Source organism: Dinoponera quadriceps, unplaced genomic scaffold, assembly GCF_001313825.1.
Source record: "Dinoponera quadriceps isolate SergipeBrazil2010 unplaced genomic scaffold, ASM131382v1 scaffold141, whole genome shotgun sequence".
NCBI classification, from domain to species: domain Eukaryota; kingdom Metazoa; phylum Arthropoda; class Insecta; order Hymenoptera; family Formicidae; genus Dinoponera; species Dinoponera quadriceps.
In genome coordinates this window covers 723,238-737,243 of record NW_014554256.1, presented here as the reverse complement: position 1 = coordinate 737,243, position 14,006 = coordinate 723,238, and the positions used below count along the sequence as shown (strand labels likewise).

Sequence of the window (14,006 nt, the reverse complement as noted above, 5' to 3'; positions counted from 1 at the left end):
TACATATAAATATATAAATATATATATATATATAGTTTGATTTATAAAAAAATTTATATTGATTCTGGGTATATTGTAATAGTTTGAAACGGACCCTACAGAAGATCAAACAATACAGTGATATTAACACCAGAAAATTATATGTACAAAGTTGATCTCACGCTAACCTACTCAGCCAATAACGAAGAGAATGATATTAAAAGTTATTGCATTATACCTTTTATTCGTTCACTTGAAATTACAACAGACAAGATGTATTCAAGAAGATAACATACGCGATGTGATAAAACTACGCGCAACAAATTTGTGTAGTATCTATGATAAATAATTGCGTAGTCGCAAGATTCGCGCGCTGCCGTTATATTCACAGCAAACGAAAGGTCGGTGTTGTCTTTTGGTCAACTAAATGCTACATCCGCGATTTTATGCGACACCTTTCATGCATTGGTAAACAACGAAATGCCGCGTGATACCGCCAGCATATCGGTTCTCGGTAAAAATCAGTAGAGGGAAATGATCGCATATGCGAACGCGTGCACATGTGTGTAGGTGTGTGTGTGTGTGTGTGTTTAGACAGGATAGACTAGACTGATAAATGCTGCAACTTGTCACATTTAGCGACCCCATTTGCGAATTTTATTTTGCAAAGATCACTTCAGTTAGGCAAATCGCATACGCTTGATTTACACCAGTCATACAAATTGTCCGATACACTTGACATTTGTGTAAAAATTTTTGTAAGGTACGAACAAGTTGTGCCGATAAATAATTGAGCCGGGCTCGACTTGATTTATCATTTAGAAATTCCTATATGTATCTATAGCTGTATCTATGTGTGTGTGTGTGTGTGTGTGTGTGTGTGTGTGTGTGTGTGTGTGTGTGTGGCAATGGCGATGTAATGGCTTATCGTTGGACAGGCGGTGCCATTGGAAGACTGGATGGTGTCGACGCCAGAGCAGTGTTAGGGCCTAAAAGAACTTGCTTCTGCTGAGTGCGCTGCATGTCTTCCATCTGTGCGCGCTCCATCTCAAAGATAATCGGCGCGAAGAGGATGGTCGATGAGCTAAAGATTATCCATGTGGTTGAACACGAGAATGCGTATAGACCTGAAAGGTTACACGAAACTCACACTATTCATGTCCGCCTTATGTATTTTTAATTATCCGTCACACAAATAATGGTATTTTAAAACACCAGTGATTACCTTTCACACACTTGAATAGGCAAGTCCCAAAATTATACCCCAAATTGCGCACCGGCTCAGGGAACATCTCAGTGAGCCCCAACAATCTCTCCGACAAGCTCTCATCCTAAGAATAGGAAACAGTCGATCAGGAGAACAAATAAAATACAATTACTTTCATATCATGGTATCTGAATTATCTGAATCATCTGATACAGCATTACGCGATTATCTTTCGTATTACACATCCCGGTAGGGAAGGAACGGGGCGAAACACCGGGATCACACGTGATCCTCGGGACGCTCATTAACCACCCTCGCTTCCTCCTCGCAATATCTAGCGTTTCGCAAGAGACCCGAGACACATGGCGTGCGGAAGCTACGTCTCGCGAGAGCTCGGTGTGTTCAACGACCTCGTCGTTTGAGCGATCCACCGGTTCTCCAGCAGCGGAGAGAGAATCGCGAAACTATGTCGCCAATACCTCTTCGTCATCCTCGTCGCCGTCCTCGGGAAGGAGCGACTTCACCTCGGGAGAACGCGCGGGAGAGCTGCTGCCCATGCCGCTGTCAACCTGGTCCAATTCCTCAACTGAAGCCATATACACGCGTGTGAGAATTGCGCGCGTTGCGCCGGCTCGTCTTCTCTGAGAATTTACAGCCGGAGGCAGCCCGATCGACGTTGAGCAGCACGTTCACGGAACGATGTTTAATTCTCCTTTTCGCCTCTTCCACTCTCTCTTACTTACTCTCTCTCTCTCTCTCTCTCTTCCCCTTGCTACCGACACGTTCCTTTCTCTCTCCTACCTCTCCCCCCTCTCTGTCTCCTCAGCAGCGATAGGAGCGTGCTCCGGCCGACGAAGCGCCGGTACAACGCGACTCAAGTTCCGGGCGGGCGATATAAAACTAACCGGGAATGCGGGCGACGCGAGACCTCGAGGAAACTCGTACCTGCCTGCGGGGGAAGGTCCGCCCGTGGACGCTGGACACGGAGAACGCGGGGAACTCGACGCCGTCGGCGGGTATCGGCGTGCACGACGCGACGTCGCGGAACGGTGTTGAAAGGTCGCGCGAGAAGCGCGCAAGACGCGACGGTGCGAAACGAGACTCGTGATGATATACTCGTCGCGAGAACCGGGTCGCTCGAATCGTCGACGATCAAGACGGGTCGAGGTGCGTATCGGTCTCCTGGTTTCCGTCAAACGCAGGTTCACTGACGCGCGACAGAACTCGCCGAGAATTTCCGTTCGCTGTTCAGCGTAAACATGGCGCCTGATTTCAAAGATCAGCAAACCGCACGCCGTATTTGCAGGTCGGGCCGTTCGTAAAAATGTCCTGCGATCCTCCTTGAGCTCATATCAGGCTGCAGATTGGAGATTGAGATTGAAATGTGACCAATCGGCGCGAAGTTCACTAGACTTCACTAAGCTCGAGTTCAGTGAACTTTGCGCTGATTAGTCAGATTCAATTCGATCTCAATCCGTAGTCTGATACCGGGCTGCACCGGATATCTGGGGGACTCGGGTGTCGAGTTGTGAACGCCTCAATAGCAGTGCCGCCAACTTTGCTTGTAAACACCATTGCCGTGCAACATGGCCGCGCCCTCGTTACCATTCGTGCAATCCGGTGTCCGTTGTTCCGAGTCATTCCGTCGTTTGTGATGGTCGATTGTTCGGTGTCCGGTCGGACGAGCGAGGAGGTGCGACTGACGGAGTGAAGCGCGAGACAGCCCGGCCATTGTTGTCGCGTCCGAAGCGGCGAGAGAAGTTGCCGCGGCGCGACAATCCGTCCGTCCGTCGATGGACGCGGCGCACCGCGATACATCACTCGGCGCAACTGGTATCCTGTGTCTCGGGCTAGCGCGTCGTCGCGCATCGGTCGACGACGACGACGTCGTCGTCGAGTACAATGGCGAACACCGGGGTCCTGCCGTTCGTGCGAGGCGTGGACTTCAGCAGCAACGACTTCGGCGTGAGTAGTCGGGGATTCAGCGAGGTTAACCTTTGGGGTGTTGTGAAAGGCACTTTTGGGATCCCCGGTTATCTGTGTAATCTCTGGTTGAAGTGTGTACATCATCGTTCGTGATTGTCGCGTGAAGTTTATCCGTGTTTTGGATCTGTCGAGTGGTATCTAACAGTTCGGTCATAAGGTTTAAGGATGGCAGGAATACTAGTTGATTGTAGAATTGTAATTGCTTTGATTCTTGCAGGATGGCAAGTTTCCTGAATCCGTGCGTCTTATGACTGGGATACAATGGCTGAAATTGGACAAGACAAATTTGACCGAGATTCCCGAGGAGATGGGCAAGTTGTTGAAATTGGTAAGAATTTATTTCGAATTATATAATAATGTGAATATATCGCGCGCTTTGAACTCCGTATTGCAACTTATTTATTTGTACATCAAGGATATCTTGACATTATTTCTCGAGAGTCTAAATCTATAATCTGTTCTTTCTTTATCACACTAACATATCTTCTTAAGTTAGTGTGATAAAGAGAGAGCAGATTATAGATTTCAATGACCTTAGAATATGTTAGTAATGATTACCTTTAGGTTACTCGAGTAATCTTGATACAAAATTACAAGTTGCTTGTTGGTAAAAAATGGCAAAGTTACTAATCAAAGAAGTTAACTAGTTGATTTATATCACAATTTAGAAGGTTGAAGATTTGCTAAATTGATGAGTCTCTAAATACTAAAATTAAAAATAGAAAAAATAGCAACAATCTCTGCATAAGGATAAGTGAAATTCAATATCAATCATAACTTTTAATAAACTACATATTTCAAGACCATTTGTAAAGTTGGTTCTGTTACTGCATAATTACCGATATATCTAATTCAATAGTTACTTGAATAATTAATACCATATAATAATATAATGATTTATCCATCAGGAACATCTGTCTCTTGTAAAAAACAAACTAGAAAGGCTGTACGGAGAATTGACAGAATTGGGATGTCTCAGAACGTTAAACATAAGGCATAACAATATTAAGTCCAGTGGTATTCCGGCAGAATTGTTTCACTTAGAGGAATTGACAACTTTAGATTTAAGTCACAACAATTTGAAGGAAGTACCTGAAGGCCTAGAGAGAGCACGTTCCTTGCTCAACCTTAACTTAAGCCATAATCAGTTTGTATCATCGATTAAAAAAAATTATAATCGCTTATGACCAGAAGGAAATATTAGAGTTGATTGCTTCTTTGTTTCAGTATTGAGACTATACCAAATACACTGTTCATCCACTTGACAGACTTATTGTTCTTGGATCTTAGTAACAATAAGTTGGAAACCGTGCCACCACAGACCCGTCGTTTGGCCAACTTACAGACTTTAAATTTGAATCACAATCCCTTAGGCCACTTTCAGTTAAGGTGGGGGGGAAGATGTTAATTTTTCTTACAGCAAGAATATTCTTTGAGATTGTGACATATCTTACAAATTTATTTCAGACAATTGCCATCACTGATGAATCTGACTGCGCTGCAGATGCGGGACACGCAACGAACGTTGAATAATATACCTTCTAGTCTGGAAACCTTAACCAATTTACAGGAACTCGATTTATCGCAGAACAATTTGCCCCGAGTGCCTGACGCGCTTTATTCCCTGTCGAACTTACGTCGTTTGAATCTTAGCGACAATCAGATAACGGAACTATCAATGGCGATCGGTAAATACATTGGTTTGCAGTATTTTATCTATCACAGCTTTGTCTCACAGTGTGAATAACAAGATAGATGTATCTTTCAGAGCTATGGACGAAATTGGAGACTCTGAACGTGTCTCGAAATAAATTAAGTGCAATACCAGCTTCTCTGTGCAAGATTTCTACTTTAAGGAGATTATATTTAAATGATAACGAATTAGATTTCGAGGGCATACCTTCTGGGATTGGAAAGTTATCGTCGCTGCAGGTATTCTCCGCTGCCAATAATCATTTAGAAATGATACCAGAAGGGCTGTGCAGGTGACGATCATTCTCCTTTTTCTTCTCTTTTTTTTTTTTCATCTTTTCTACCTCATCTTGTAATATATCGAGTAGTTATATCTCTTTTTAACGTAATAAAACGAGGAGAAGAACACCGAAGTCCTCTTTTCAGGTGCGGTGCGTTGAAACAATTAATATTGACGTCGAATCGTCTGATCACTGTACCCGACGCCATTCATCTCCTCACCGACCTGGAACAGTTGGACTTGAGGGACAATCCGAATCTAGTGATGCCGCCGAAACCGTTGGAAGTACAAAGAGGATCGGGCATCGAGTTCTACAACATCGATTTCTCGTTGCAGCATCAGCTTCGTCTGGCCGGTGCTAATGTGCCAGTTCCCGTTCAAGCCGCCAGTACGTATCGACACGATCCCATTGGCAAATCACAGGGAGGGGATTTGGGGGTATTTTTTACGTAAGCTCTCTCATTCCTCTCGATTGCAGATAGCAAAGATCCGATCGCGCGTAAAATGCGTCTCCGGAGAAGGAGAGATCAGGAGGAGGCTGATCAGGACCAGGCTAAGATACTTAAGGTACGCATTCTCACCTAATTATATCACAGTAAATCACACGGTGATATTCGTGTAGAAAAAGAAAGAAACTAAAAGCAAATGTAATTTATGATCGCCCTCAGGGAATGAAGGACATAGCGAAAGAGAAGAACAAGGATAAAGAATGCGAAGAGTCGAAAGCGGAATCGTTGAAGTGCGTAGAGCTTGCGAATCTTTGGATTTCGATATTGCGAATAGAAGCCTACCTCGTCGTAGACGGCTAATCAACCGTTGATCGTTTTTCAGGCCCAAGCGATGGGACGAGGCCTTGGAGAAACCACCGCTGGATTACTCGGAGTTCTTCGACGAAGACGCCGGCCAAATACCCGGGCTGTCGATCTGGGAGATCGAGAATTTCCTGCCGAACGAGATCGAGGAGGTGGCACACGGCAAATTTTACGAGGGCGATTGCTACATCATCCTCAAAACCGGGATAGACGAGGGTGGATCGTTGACCTGGGCGATCTATTTCTGGATCGGAGAAAAGGCGACGGTACGGTGTATTTTTAAGCCGACACAACAGAGGTGAAGACCGAGCGAGAGCATTATGGCGTTGTTATTCCGCCGCGAACGATCATTGCCGGTGATCGACGATCGTTTCCGGGATTGTTCCTCGGATTGGTTTGCTCACGAGAACTTTACGTTTACGCCTGCAGTTGGACAAAAGAGCGTGTGCCGCGATCCACGCAGTAAACCTGAGGAACTATCTGGGCGCGCAGTGTCGGACGATCAGAGAGGAGCAGGGAGACGAGTCGGACGAGTTTCTGATGCTATTCGACTCGGGCATCACTTACATCGAAGGCGGCCGCACGTCGTCCGGCTTCTACACGGTGGAGGACACAGTGAGCGTTCGATTCTTTTTTATTCTTTATATCGTACCTCATCTCCTTCGAAGTGTTCAAATTCGCGTCCTCTCTCTTCCAGCCGGCGATTACTCGTTTGTACAGAGTGCACGCAGCGGGAGCCTCCATACACCTGGAACCGGTTCCGATCGGCTTCGAGTCTTTGGATCCCGATTATGTGTTCGTTCTGGACACGGGTAACACGATATTCATGTGGTACGGGAAGAAAGCGAAGAGCACGTTGAAGTCGAAGGCGCGATTGATGGCGGAGAAGATCAACAAGAACGAACGGAAGAACAAGGCCGAGATCATAACGGAAGTCATGAATGCGGAGTCCGAGGATTTCCTCCTCCGCTTAGGTCTGGAGGAGGACGAACAAAAAGATCGGCACATTGTCGTAAGCATGGTTCTTTACAGTGTAACGACAGTTTAAAGGATAGTTTCGCGTGAATACGAACATAAATTGAAATTACGTCGAACGCTTTCTCGGGGTTTTAAATATTGCATTAGAGAAAAAGATACTGAGGAGGAGAGAATCCTGAATTTGGGGGATTATTAATTAGAATAAAATTTATATACAAGATGTTTTATTAGAAAACAGTTTGAAATCTCGCAGGCTCGTAGTATTCATTAAACTGAATCAAAATTACGTATATTTTTTATCAATTTTGTAATAATCTTAAGATAGAACTATTTGATATCATTTTTATTATAATGTATAATATCGAAGTTTTTTTTAATATTGATATGTATATAATTTATTTTGTTGAATCATACATATTTAAAAAATTTGTTCATTTTTATTACGACGACTCTAATTGCATTACTTTTGTGGATGTAGGAACACGTGGATCCAAATTTCATGCCTCTTGTGCCCAGATTGTACCAAGTTCAGCTCGGGATGGGCTACTTGGAACTACCCCAAGTTGAGGTTCCTCACAGCAAGTTAACAAATACTTTGCTAAACAACCGCAACGTGTATATATTAGATTGCTATCTGGATGTGTATGTTTGGTAAGTATACGTATATTAAATATGTACACATTTACTCGTACGATCGTCAAAACGATACGAAAAACTGATCACGTGTGTGATCACCAGGTTTGGCAAGAAGTCAACGAGACTGGTGCGCGCCGCTGCTGTGAAACTGTCTCAAGAATTATTCAACATGATAGAAAGGCCGGAATACGCGATGATAACGCGATTGCAAGAAGGCACAGAGTCTCAGGTATACACATCTATGTTCAACGAAGACTAACATTGCGTTAAATCTGACATTTGAGGTTTTTCCGATGTCAATAAATGCTGAATTTTCCTGGAGATGTTTGGCTTCTGGATTGGTGCCGCGTATTTCGTGAATTTGCCTCCAACTTTTGTGGACACTTCGATTCCCTTCATCGGGAAGAGGAAGAGTAACCTGATACCGTACTCGGCAATTTTATCAGCATCAGATTACTCCTCTCCCTGATGAGGTGAGCTGAATTGTTCACGAAACGTTGGAGATAAATGCACAACGAATGCGGAAGTCGAAAATCCAAGGGATTTTTAAGCTTCCTTTGTTGAGACGTAATTTACCGTCCGTTCAATTCGCAGATCTTCAAATCGAAATTCACCGGATGGGACGAAGTGATCGCCGTAGACTTCACCAGAACGGCCGAGTCGGTCGCTAAGACCGGGGCGGATCTTACCAAGTGGGCTAAGCAACAGGAAGCGAAGGTACGTGTCGGTGCATCTCGTACGAGACAGGTCCCGTCATTTCTCGCTTCCTCGTTGATCTTTCTTACGAATCTCTACTAATTTCCTGTCGTTCAATCAGGCTGACCTGGCCGCTTTATTTATGCCGCGGCAACCGCTGATGTCGGCTGCCGAGGCGCACCAGCTCATGACGGAATGGAACGACGATCTGGAGGGAATGGAAGCGTTGGTGTTGGAAGGGAAGAAATTCGTGCGGCTGCCCGAGGAGGAGCTGGGACATTTTTACAGCGCGGATTGTTACGTGTTCCTGTGCCGGTGCTGGATGGTATGTAGCGGTCTGTGTGTCGCCTTAAACGTGGTCTACAATGGGCAGGAGGAGTATGTTTATACGAAGGAAGAATAAGAAATTGACCAATCATAGTCGATTATTCTCCTCACATTCGACTGTGATTGGTTACTTTCTTATTCTTCTTATGAGTATAATCCTACCGCCCATTGTAGACTACGCTTTATTCGCGTTCGAAAATAACCTAAACTGCGTTAAACTCTGCGATAAATACACCCGTATGTGTGTGCTTTCGATCGGACCAGCCGTTAGACATAGCGGAGAACGAAGATGGCGACGAACAATACGAGGACGATTATCAATGTACGGTGTACTTCTGGCAAGGTAGAGACGCAGGGAACATGGGATGGCTGACTTTTACGTTCAGGTACGAATATATTAATAAATACAGGATTACTTATTCGACGGTTATCTGACACGAGACGAGCGACACTTGCGTTCTTGTTTCAGCCTGCAGAAGAAGTTTAAGTCGTTGTTTGGCGAAAATCTGGAAGTCGTGAGAACGCATCAGCAGCAGGAGAATTTGAAATTCATGAGCTACTTCAAACGAAAGTTCATCATTCACCAAGGCAAGCGTAAGCAGCCGAAGGTCGCCGGCAGCAACAAAGTGGAGTTTTATCATCTACGAAGTAACGGCAGCGCCTTGTGTACTCGTCTTATTCAGATACCGGCGGACTCGACCTTATTGAATTCTGCTTTCTGGTGAGACCGACACTGAATGCCACAAATATATGATACGATTGTATTCCATCCATCGTGATGCAATATGCAAGTGAGTTTTCTTCTGTCCATAGTTACCTCTTAAATGTGCCATTCAACAATGACGACGGTACTGGCATTGTGTACGCGTGGATCGGCTCGAAATCTGATCCCGAGGACGCGCGTTTGGTTTCGGAAGTTGCGGAAGAGATGTTTAACACCGTGAGTTGTAAATCTTTTTTGTAGCTAAATTCTAAAGAACTTATTTTAAGAATTAATTTTTTTTTTGTTGTAATACTTGTATATTTTTATATTTTTATAAAAATATTTGCGCATTTATATATATATATATATATATTTTTTTTTTGTATATTAAAATTTGTGTATGTAAACATTAACAATGGCAATTATATGCAGCCATGGATAAGCTTGCAAGTGCTGAATGAAGGCGAGGAGCCCGATAATTTCTTCTGGGTGGCACTTGGAGGGAAAAAGCCATACGACATCGACGCGGAATACATGAATTACACGAGACTATTCAGATGTTCCAATGAGAAGGGATACTTCACGATCAGCGAGAAATGCACCGATTTCTGCCAGGTACGTGTTCAGCATAAAAAAAGAAAATATTCCAAATCCAATTTCTTGGAATGAATAGCGACACAGGTATCGACATCGATATTTTCTTTTTGCAGGACGATTTAGCAGACGACGATATCATGATCCTTGATAATGGAGAGCAGGTGTTCCTCTGGTTAGGCACTCGTTGCTCCGAGGTGGAGATCAAATTGGCCTATAAATCAGCTCAGGTGAGTGAATTGAGAGTCTCGTCGTGGTTCTCACAGGGACGCGTTGTAAAATGTTCCACGGAGGTAAATTGAATTAACTCCGAGCGTGCTCGGGACAGGACGGCGTGTTTTAACGGAACAATGGTTTTTCCTTCCCTCCTCCCTCACACAGGTGTATATCCAACACTTGCGCGTGAAGCAACCCGAGAAGCCTCGTAAGTTATTCTTGACTGCTAAAGGTAAGGAATCTAGGAGATTCACAAAATGCTTTCACGGTTGGGGTTCACACAAGAGGCCGCCGCAGTAGAAACGAGTCAGTTGTCACATATACGCTTATTATATGTACGAGAAGTAGTTTTACACGCAGACAGGACAAACGCAACATTCTTACCGTAGGTTTGTAACGTGTCACGATCTTGTTTATCTCTCTCTTTGTTACTCATGCTTTACATATCGGAAGAAGTCAATCCGCCGCAATAATCTCTGTGAATCGTTGTGCATTTTTGAGAAACGTTTTTTACAATCACAGACGTGAAGATACAGACTGAAAAAACGCTCTCACATGACTAAACGACACATCGAGAGGCAAATTCTCATTGTTTCTGAGATAATTTAAAAACTTCTCATATTTTTTACGTTAACGAGAGATTTCCGCACTTCTTTAATTATACAATTAAGGCATGAAATATCTTGAGATATCCAATATTCTTTAAAAGTTAATTTTGACTCTGTGTCGTTAATATCCGGCTGTCGGGACGTTTACCGTAATGTCGACTTCATTGTTCCTACGAAAGCGTACAGTTCATGTGTCTTCAAGTCTACAGACCCATTCAAAGAGGCGATAATTGCTCAGCAAATAACGATATATTTAATACATAGAGCCTCTTCGTGATTTCTTTTTGTTCTTGGCTTACTAAGTAATTCTTCGCGGAGGGTACTCTTTTGAGCATTTGTTACCACGCATTAGGGCTTCCACGAGTATTCGAATATCTGATATTATCCGGATATCCCGATAATCGGTTCCAACCAGGAAATTCAAAACCGCACTGTTCGGGTGATCCGGATAATCCAAGCTATGCGGATTTGATTAAGTCAGATTAAGTCACTGAATTGATGCTGAAAAATATTGATTTAATGACTGTCAAATCTTCGAAAGGGATCTGGTTTATCGCGAATCTGTCCGGCATCCGAATCCGGGTCCGACGTTTCGACTGTTAGGGACTGTCTTGGGGAACCTGAATCTCCGGATAGCCCGAATTTCAAGTGTCAGTCGGACATCCAGACAGTGTTTTCGAATGAACCTTGAAGTTCTATCACGTATCAGTCTGTTCAATACACATCGTGCTTGTGTTGATTTTAGACAAATATCCAACGAGATTTTCTGTGATGCGTTTCTTTTTTTTTTCTACTATACTTTCAAGTCACGCGATACTAAAAAAAAGGAGACTTGTTTGCTTGATAATTGTAATTCTTGTCCTGCGTATTCAACGAGACTTATTTATTTATGCACACGCTTTCGTATTTATGAATTTTCGTACCGACTAGACTTGCGTACTTGTTTTTACCTCTTGCATCTTGGCGAAGATTTTTCGAATAATATGCAACTGTACATTTTTAAATCGTTCGATAAATTGTGATAACAAATTTTTACCATGGAATTGTAATATTAATGATAGTTTTCTTCTGAAAGTGTCGGTTTTCCGTGTAAGGGAGACACATCTATTTGTATAGTTCCGAAAGAATTAAAATAGACCTTTATGTTTCTACTAGATTCATTATGCTTTTATTAAATACGTTAATTATAAGGTAAAAGTACCAATGCCTCAATATAGATTCTTTGTACACTTTTGCCGTTTTTTGTCCTTAAATAAAAATATCTTCAATATAGAATATAAATTTTTCTTACATCTTGACGTTTCAGTTAAATATCCAGACACTTATTTCCATAAATTTATAATTTTTATAACGCAATAATGATAAATACTTTATTCGTCAGTCTAACGAATGCTAGAAATTAACTTTATTGATTCTGACAGTAAGAAGTAATCAATTAATTAAAAGAATAATTGAACTGTTTCAAATTGTAAGGATAAATAAGATGTATTTTTAGTTAAACGTATAATTTTAATTCGTTAACTATTAAAAATTCATGTACATAAAACAAATGTCCAGTTATCGGTGTACTTGCTTTGTAAAACTTGTCATTTATGAAATATTTACTATGGAAAATATTTAATTAATTTATCTTCACTTTCAACGCAAATAGTCTGACCTTTAATTTACATGTTAATCGCGTCAAACGATTCTTCTCTCAATTAAATTTTATGTAACGTTTTTTCATAGCGCGCTTAATCATCGGGAGATTGGTACATTTACCTTAAATGATTTATTAAAAATTACACGCATTTGAGAATTGTGAATATTAATCGAAGACTGAGAAGAGATATATGTAACTGTAATCAGATGTACATCTGTTTTCATAATGCTGCCCGATTGTACAGATGCCATAATATGCGTTTTTGTATTACTTACGTTGTATTTAACACAGTTCAATTTATTTATGCATATATACATACGTATGTATATGCATAAATAATATATATATATGACTTATACATAAATAAAAAGATTTTATATTAAGCTCTACTATGCGCTAACATTTCAATTGTATAAATATATATTTCTATGATAATAATATATACATAATTATTCAGGCATCATAATAAGTGTCTTGAATAATATACCTAAATTGTGCAAGTGAAGAGATATCTCTCCATTTATTTGACGTCGTGCAATTGCTATCTTGCATTTCTGTGACATCAAACTTGACTCTGAAAATAAGTCAGAGAACCATAAAATTCTAACGTGTTAGTATCATTCACAAATACATATATATAATCACAATTTTAATATTGTTAACAAAAACTATCGCAACATCTCAAGTATCGATAGTCAAATTAAGATTAATAGTCAATTAAAATATATTGCACGAACATAATGAACACTGATTATACTTCACAATACCAGACTTCTAGTTACGCACACACACATATGTTAAAAACTTGAAAGAACAGAAATGACAGTTTCTTTACATGGATGGATTCGTGGCGACCTCGTGCCTCGCTTATAATTGCAAAGAAAATATCCGAGAGAGAGAAGAACATCGGAGAAATTACCATTAGTGTCAAAAACACCTCTAAAACACGGCTGTATACTTTCAACAATTATAATGGAATGCTGTATGGCCGTTCTGTCATTACTAATCGTCGTCGTCGTCGTCGTCGGACGGTACGAAGAGATCGTTCTCCTCGAGGAAGTTTGCTACATTCTTGCTGATCGTGGCACCAACGAGCAGGCCGAACACGACGCTGCTGACGACGCCCAGAAGGCTGAATGGCGTTCTCTTTGGCTCGGGCAGTATCGCCCCGGATGGTGTGGTGATCGCCGAACGGAGGTACGACTTGGTTATCACATTCGTATTCTTGAAGGTGATCATGCCGCGAAACAGAGACTTCACTCGATGCAGGGGCATCTTCTTCTTTTTTTTTTTTTTACTTTTTACTCTTCACTTTTGTACTCTGTCTCCGTGTCTGCGGATGACAGCGGACGGTGCGCTCCTTTTTCGGAATTTGCGTGCCGGTCAGAATCGACGACATATGTATATATACGTATATATAGATCAAACTATATATATATATAATATATAGACCGATATTCGAGTTATTGCGAAGTAACCATTTACCAGAGAATTAGTCACAACACACTCATCTTACAGCATTATACCTCTCTTTCTTTTTCTTCTAATAACAATATTAAACAGACCAACAAATTGACTCGTTCTTACAAAAATGTCGATAAACGTAATGGTGAGTTTATATAATCAAGATAACATATGTGTCGCGAGTGA

General features: G+C 41.8%; 3 protein-coding genes across 3 annotated transcripts; 1 reads left to right on the top strand and 2 right to left on the bottom strand.

The window, feature by feature from the left end:
• Nucleotides 1-196: 196 nt before the first annotated feature.
• On the bottom strand, nt 197-2,093 carry LOC106750996 (mitochondrial import receptor subunit TOM22 homolog). The gene is made up of 3 exons (XM_014631755.1): nt 1,666-2,093; nt 1,205-1,310; nt 197-1,106 (listed from the first exon to the last, which is right to left on the bottom strand). The coding sequence occupies exons 1-3, from the start codon at nt 1,780-1,782 to the stop codon at nt 904-906; spliced, it is 426 nt and encodes a 141-aa protein (XP_014487241.1). The 5' UTR covers nt 1,783-2,093; the 3' UTR covers nt 197-903.
• Nucleotides 2,094-2,747: 654 nt separating this feature from the next.
• Nucleotides 2,748-11,863, top strand: LOC106750571 (protein flightless-1). Its single transcript, XM_014631049.1, has 22 exons — nt 2,748-3,151; nt 3,390-3,500; nt 4,081-4,319; nt 4,400-4,561; nt 4,640-4,860; nt 4,941-5,157; nt 5,291-5,532; nt 5,623-5,711; nt 5,813-5,883; nt 5,976-6,222; nt 6,386-6,571; nt 6,654-6,968; nt 7,413-7,585; nt 7,673-7,799; nt 8,165-8,287; nt 8,388-8,591; nt 8,858-8,979; nt 9,063-9,314; nt 9,407-9,533; nt 9,729-9,911; nt 10,007-10,120; nt 10,272-11,863. Exons 1-22 carry the CDS (start codon nt 3,089-3,091, stop codon nt 10,404-10,406), a joined length of 3,723 nt encoding a protein of 1,240 aa, XP_014486535.1. The 5' UTR covers nt 2,748-3,088; the 3' UTR covers nt 10,407-11,863.
• LOC106751060 (protein EMRE homolog, mitochondrial) lies at nt 11,495-13,889 on the bottom strand. The gene is made up of 2 exons (XM_014631868.1): nt 13,276-13,889; nt 11,495-12,930 (listed from the first exon to the last, which is right to left on the bottom strand). The coding sequence occupies exon 1, from the start codon at nt 13,629-13,631 to the stop codon at nt 13,359-13,361; it is 273 nt and encodes a 90-aa protein (XP_014487354.1). The 5' UTR covers nt 13,632-13,889; the 3' UTR covers nt 11,495-12,930; nt 13,276-13,358.
• Nucleotides 13,890-14,006: the final 117 nt, after the last annotated feature.

Coding starts and splice junctions, on each gene's coding strand:
- LOC106750996 (XM_014631755.1), bottom strand. CDS start 1,782: ATGGCTTCAGTTGAGGAATTGGACCAGGTTGACAGCGGCATGGGCAGC. Junction 1,311..1,665: donor GCGACGAGGATGACGAAGAG/GTATTGGCGACA, acceptor TCCTATTCTTAG/GATGAGAGCTTGTCGGAGAG. Junction 1,107..1,204: donor CCTATTCAAGTGTGTGAAAG/GTAATCACTGGT, acceptor GTAACCTTTCAG/GTCTATACGCATTCTCGTGT.
- LOC106750571 (XM_014631049.1), top strand. CDS start 3,089: ATGGCGAACACCGGGGTCCTGCCGTTCGTGCGAGGCGTGGACTTCAGC. Junction 6,223..6,385: donor GGATCGGAGAAAAGGCGACG/GTACGGTGTATT, acceptor TTACGCCTGCAG/TTGGACAAAAGAGCGTGTGC. Junction 8,980..9,062: donor TGGCTGACTTTTACGTTCAG/GTACGAATATAT, acceptor TTCTTGTTTCAG/CCTGCAGAAGAAGTTTAAGT.
- LOC106751060 (XM_014631868.1), bottom strand. CDS start 13,631: ATGCCCCTGCATCGAGTGAAGTCTCTGTTTCGCGGCATGATCACCTTC.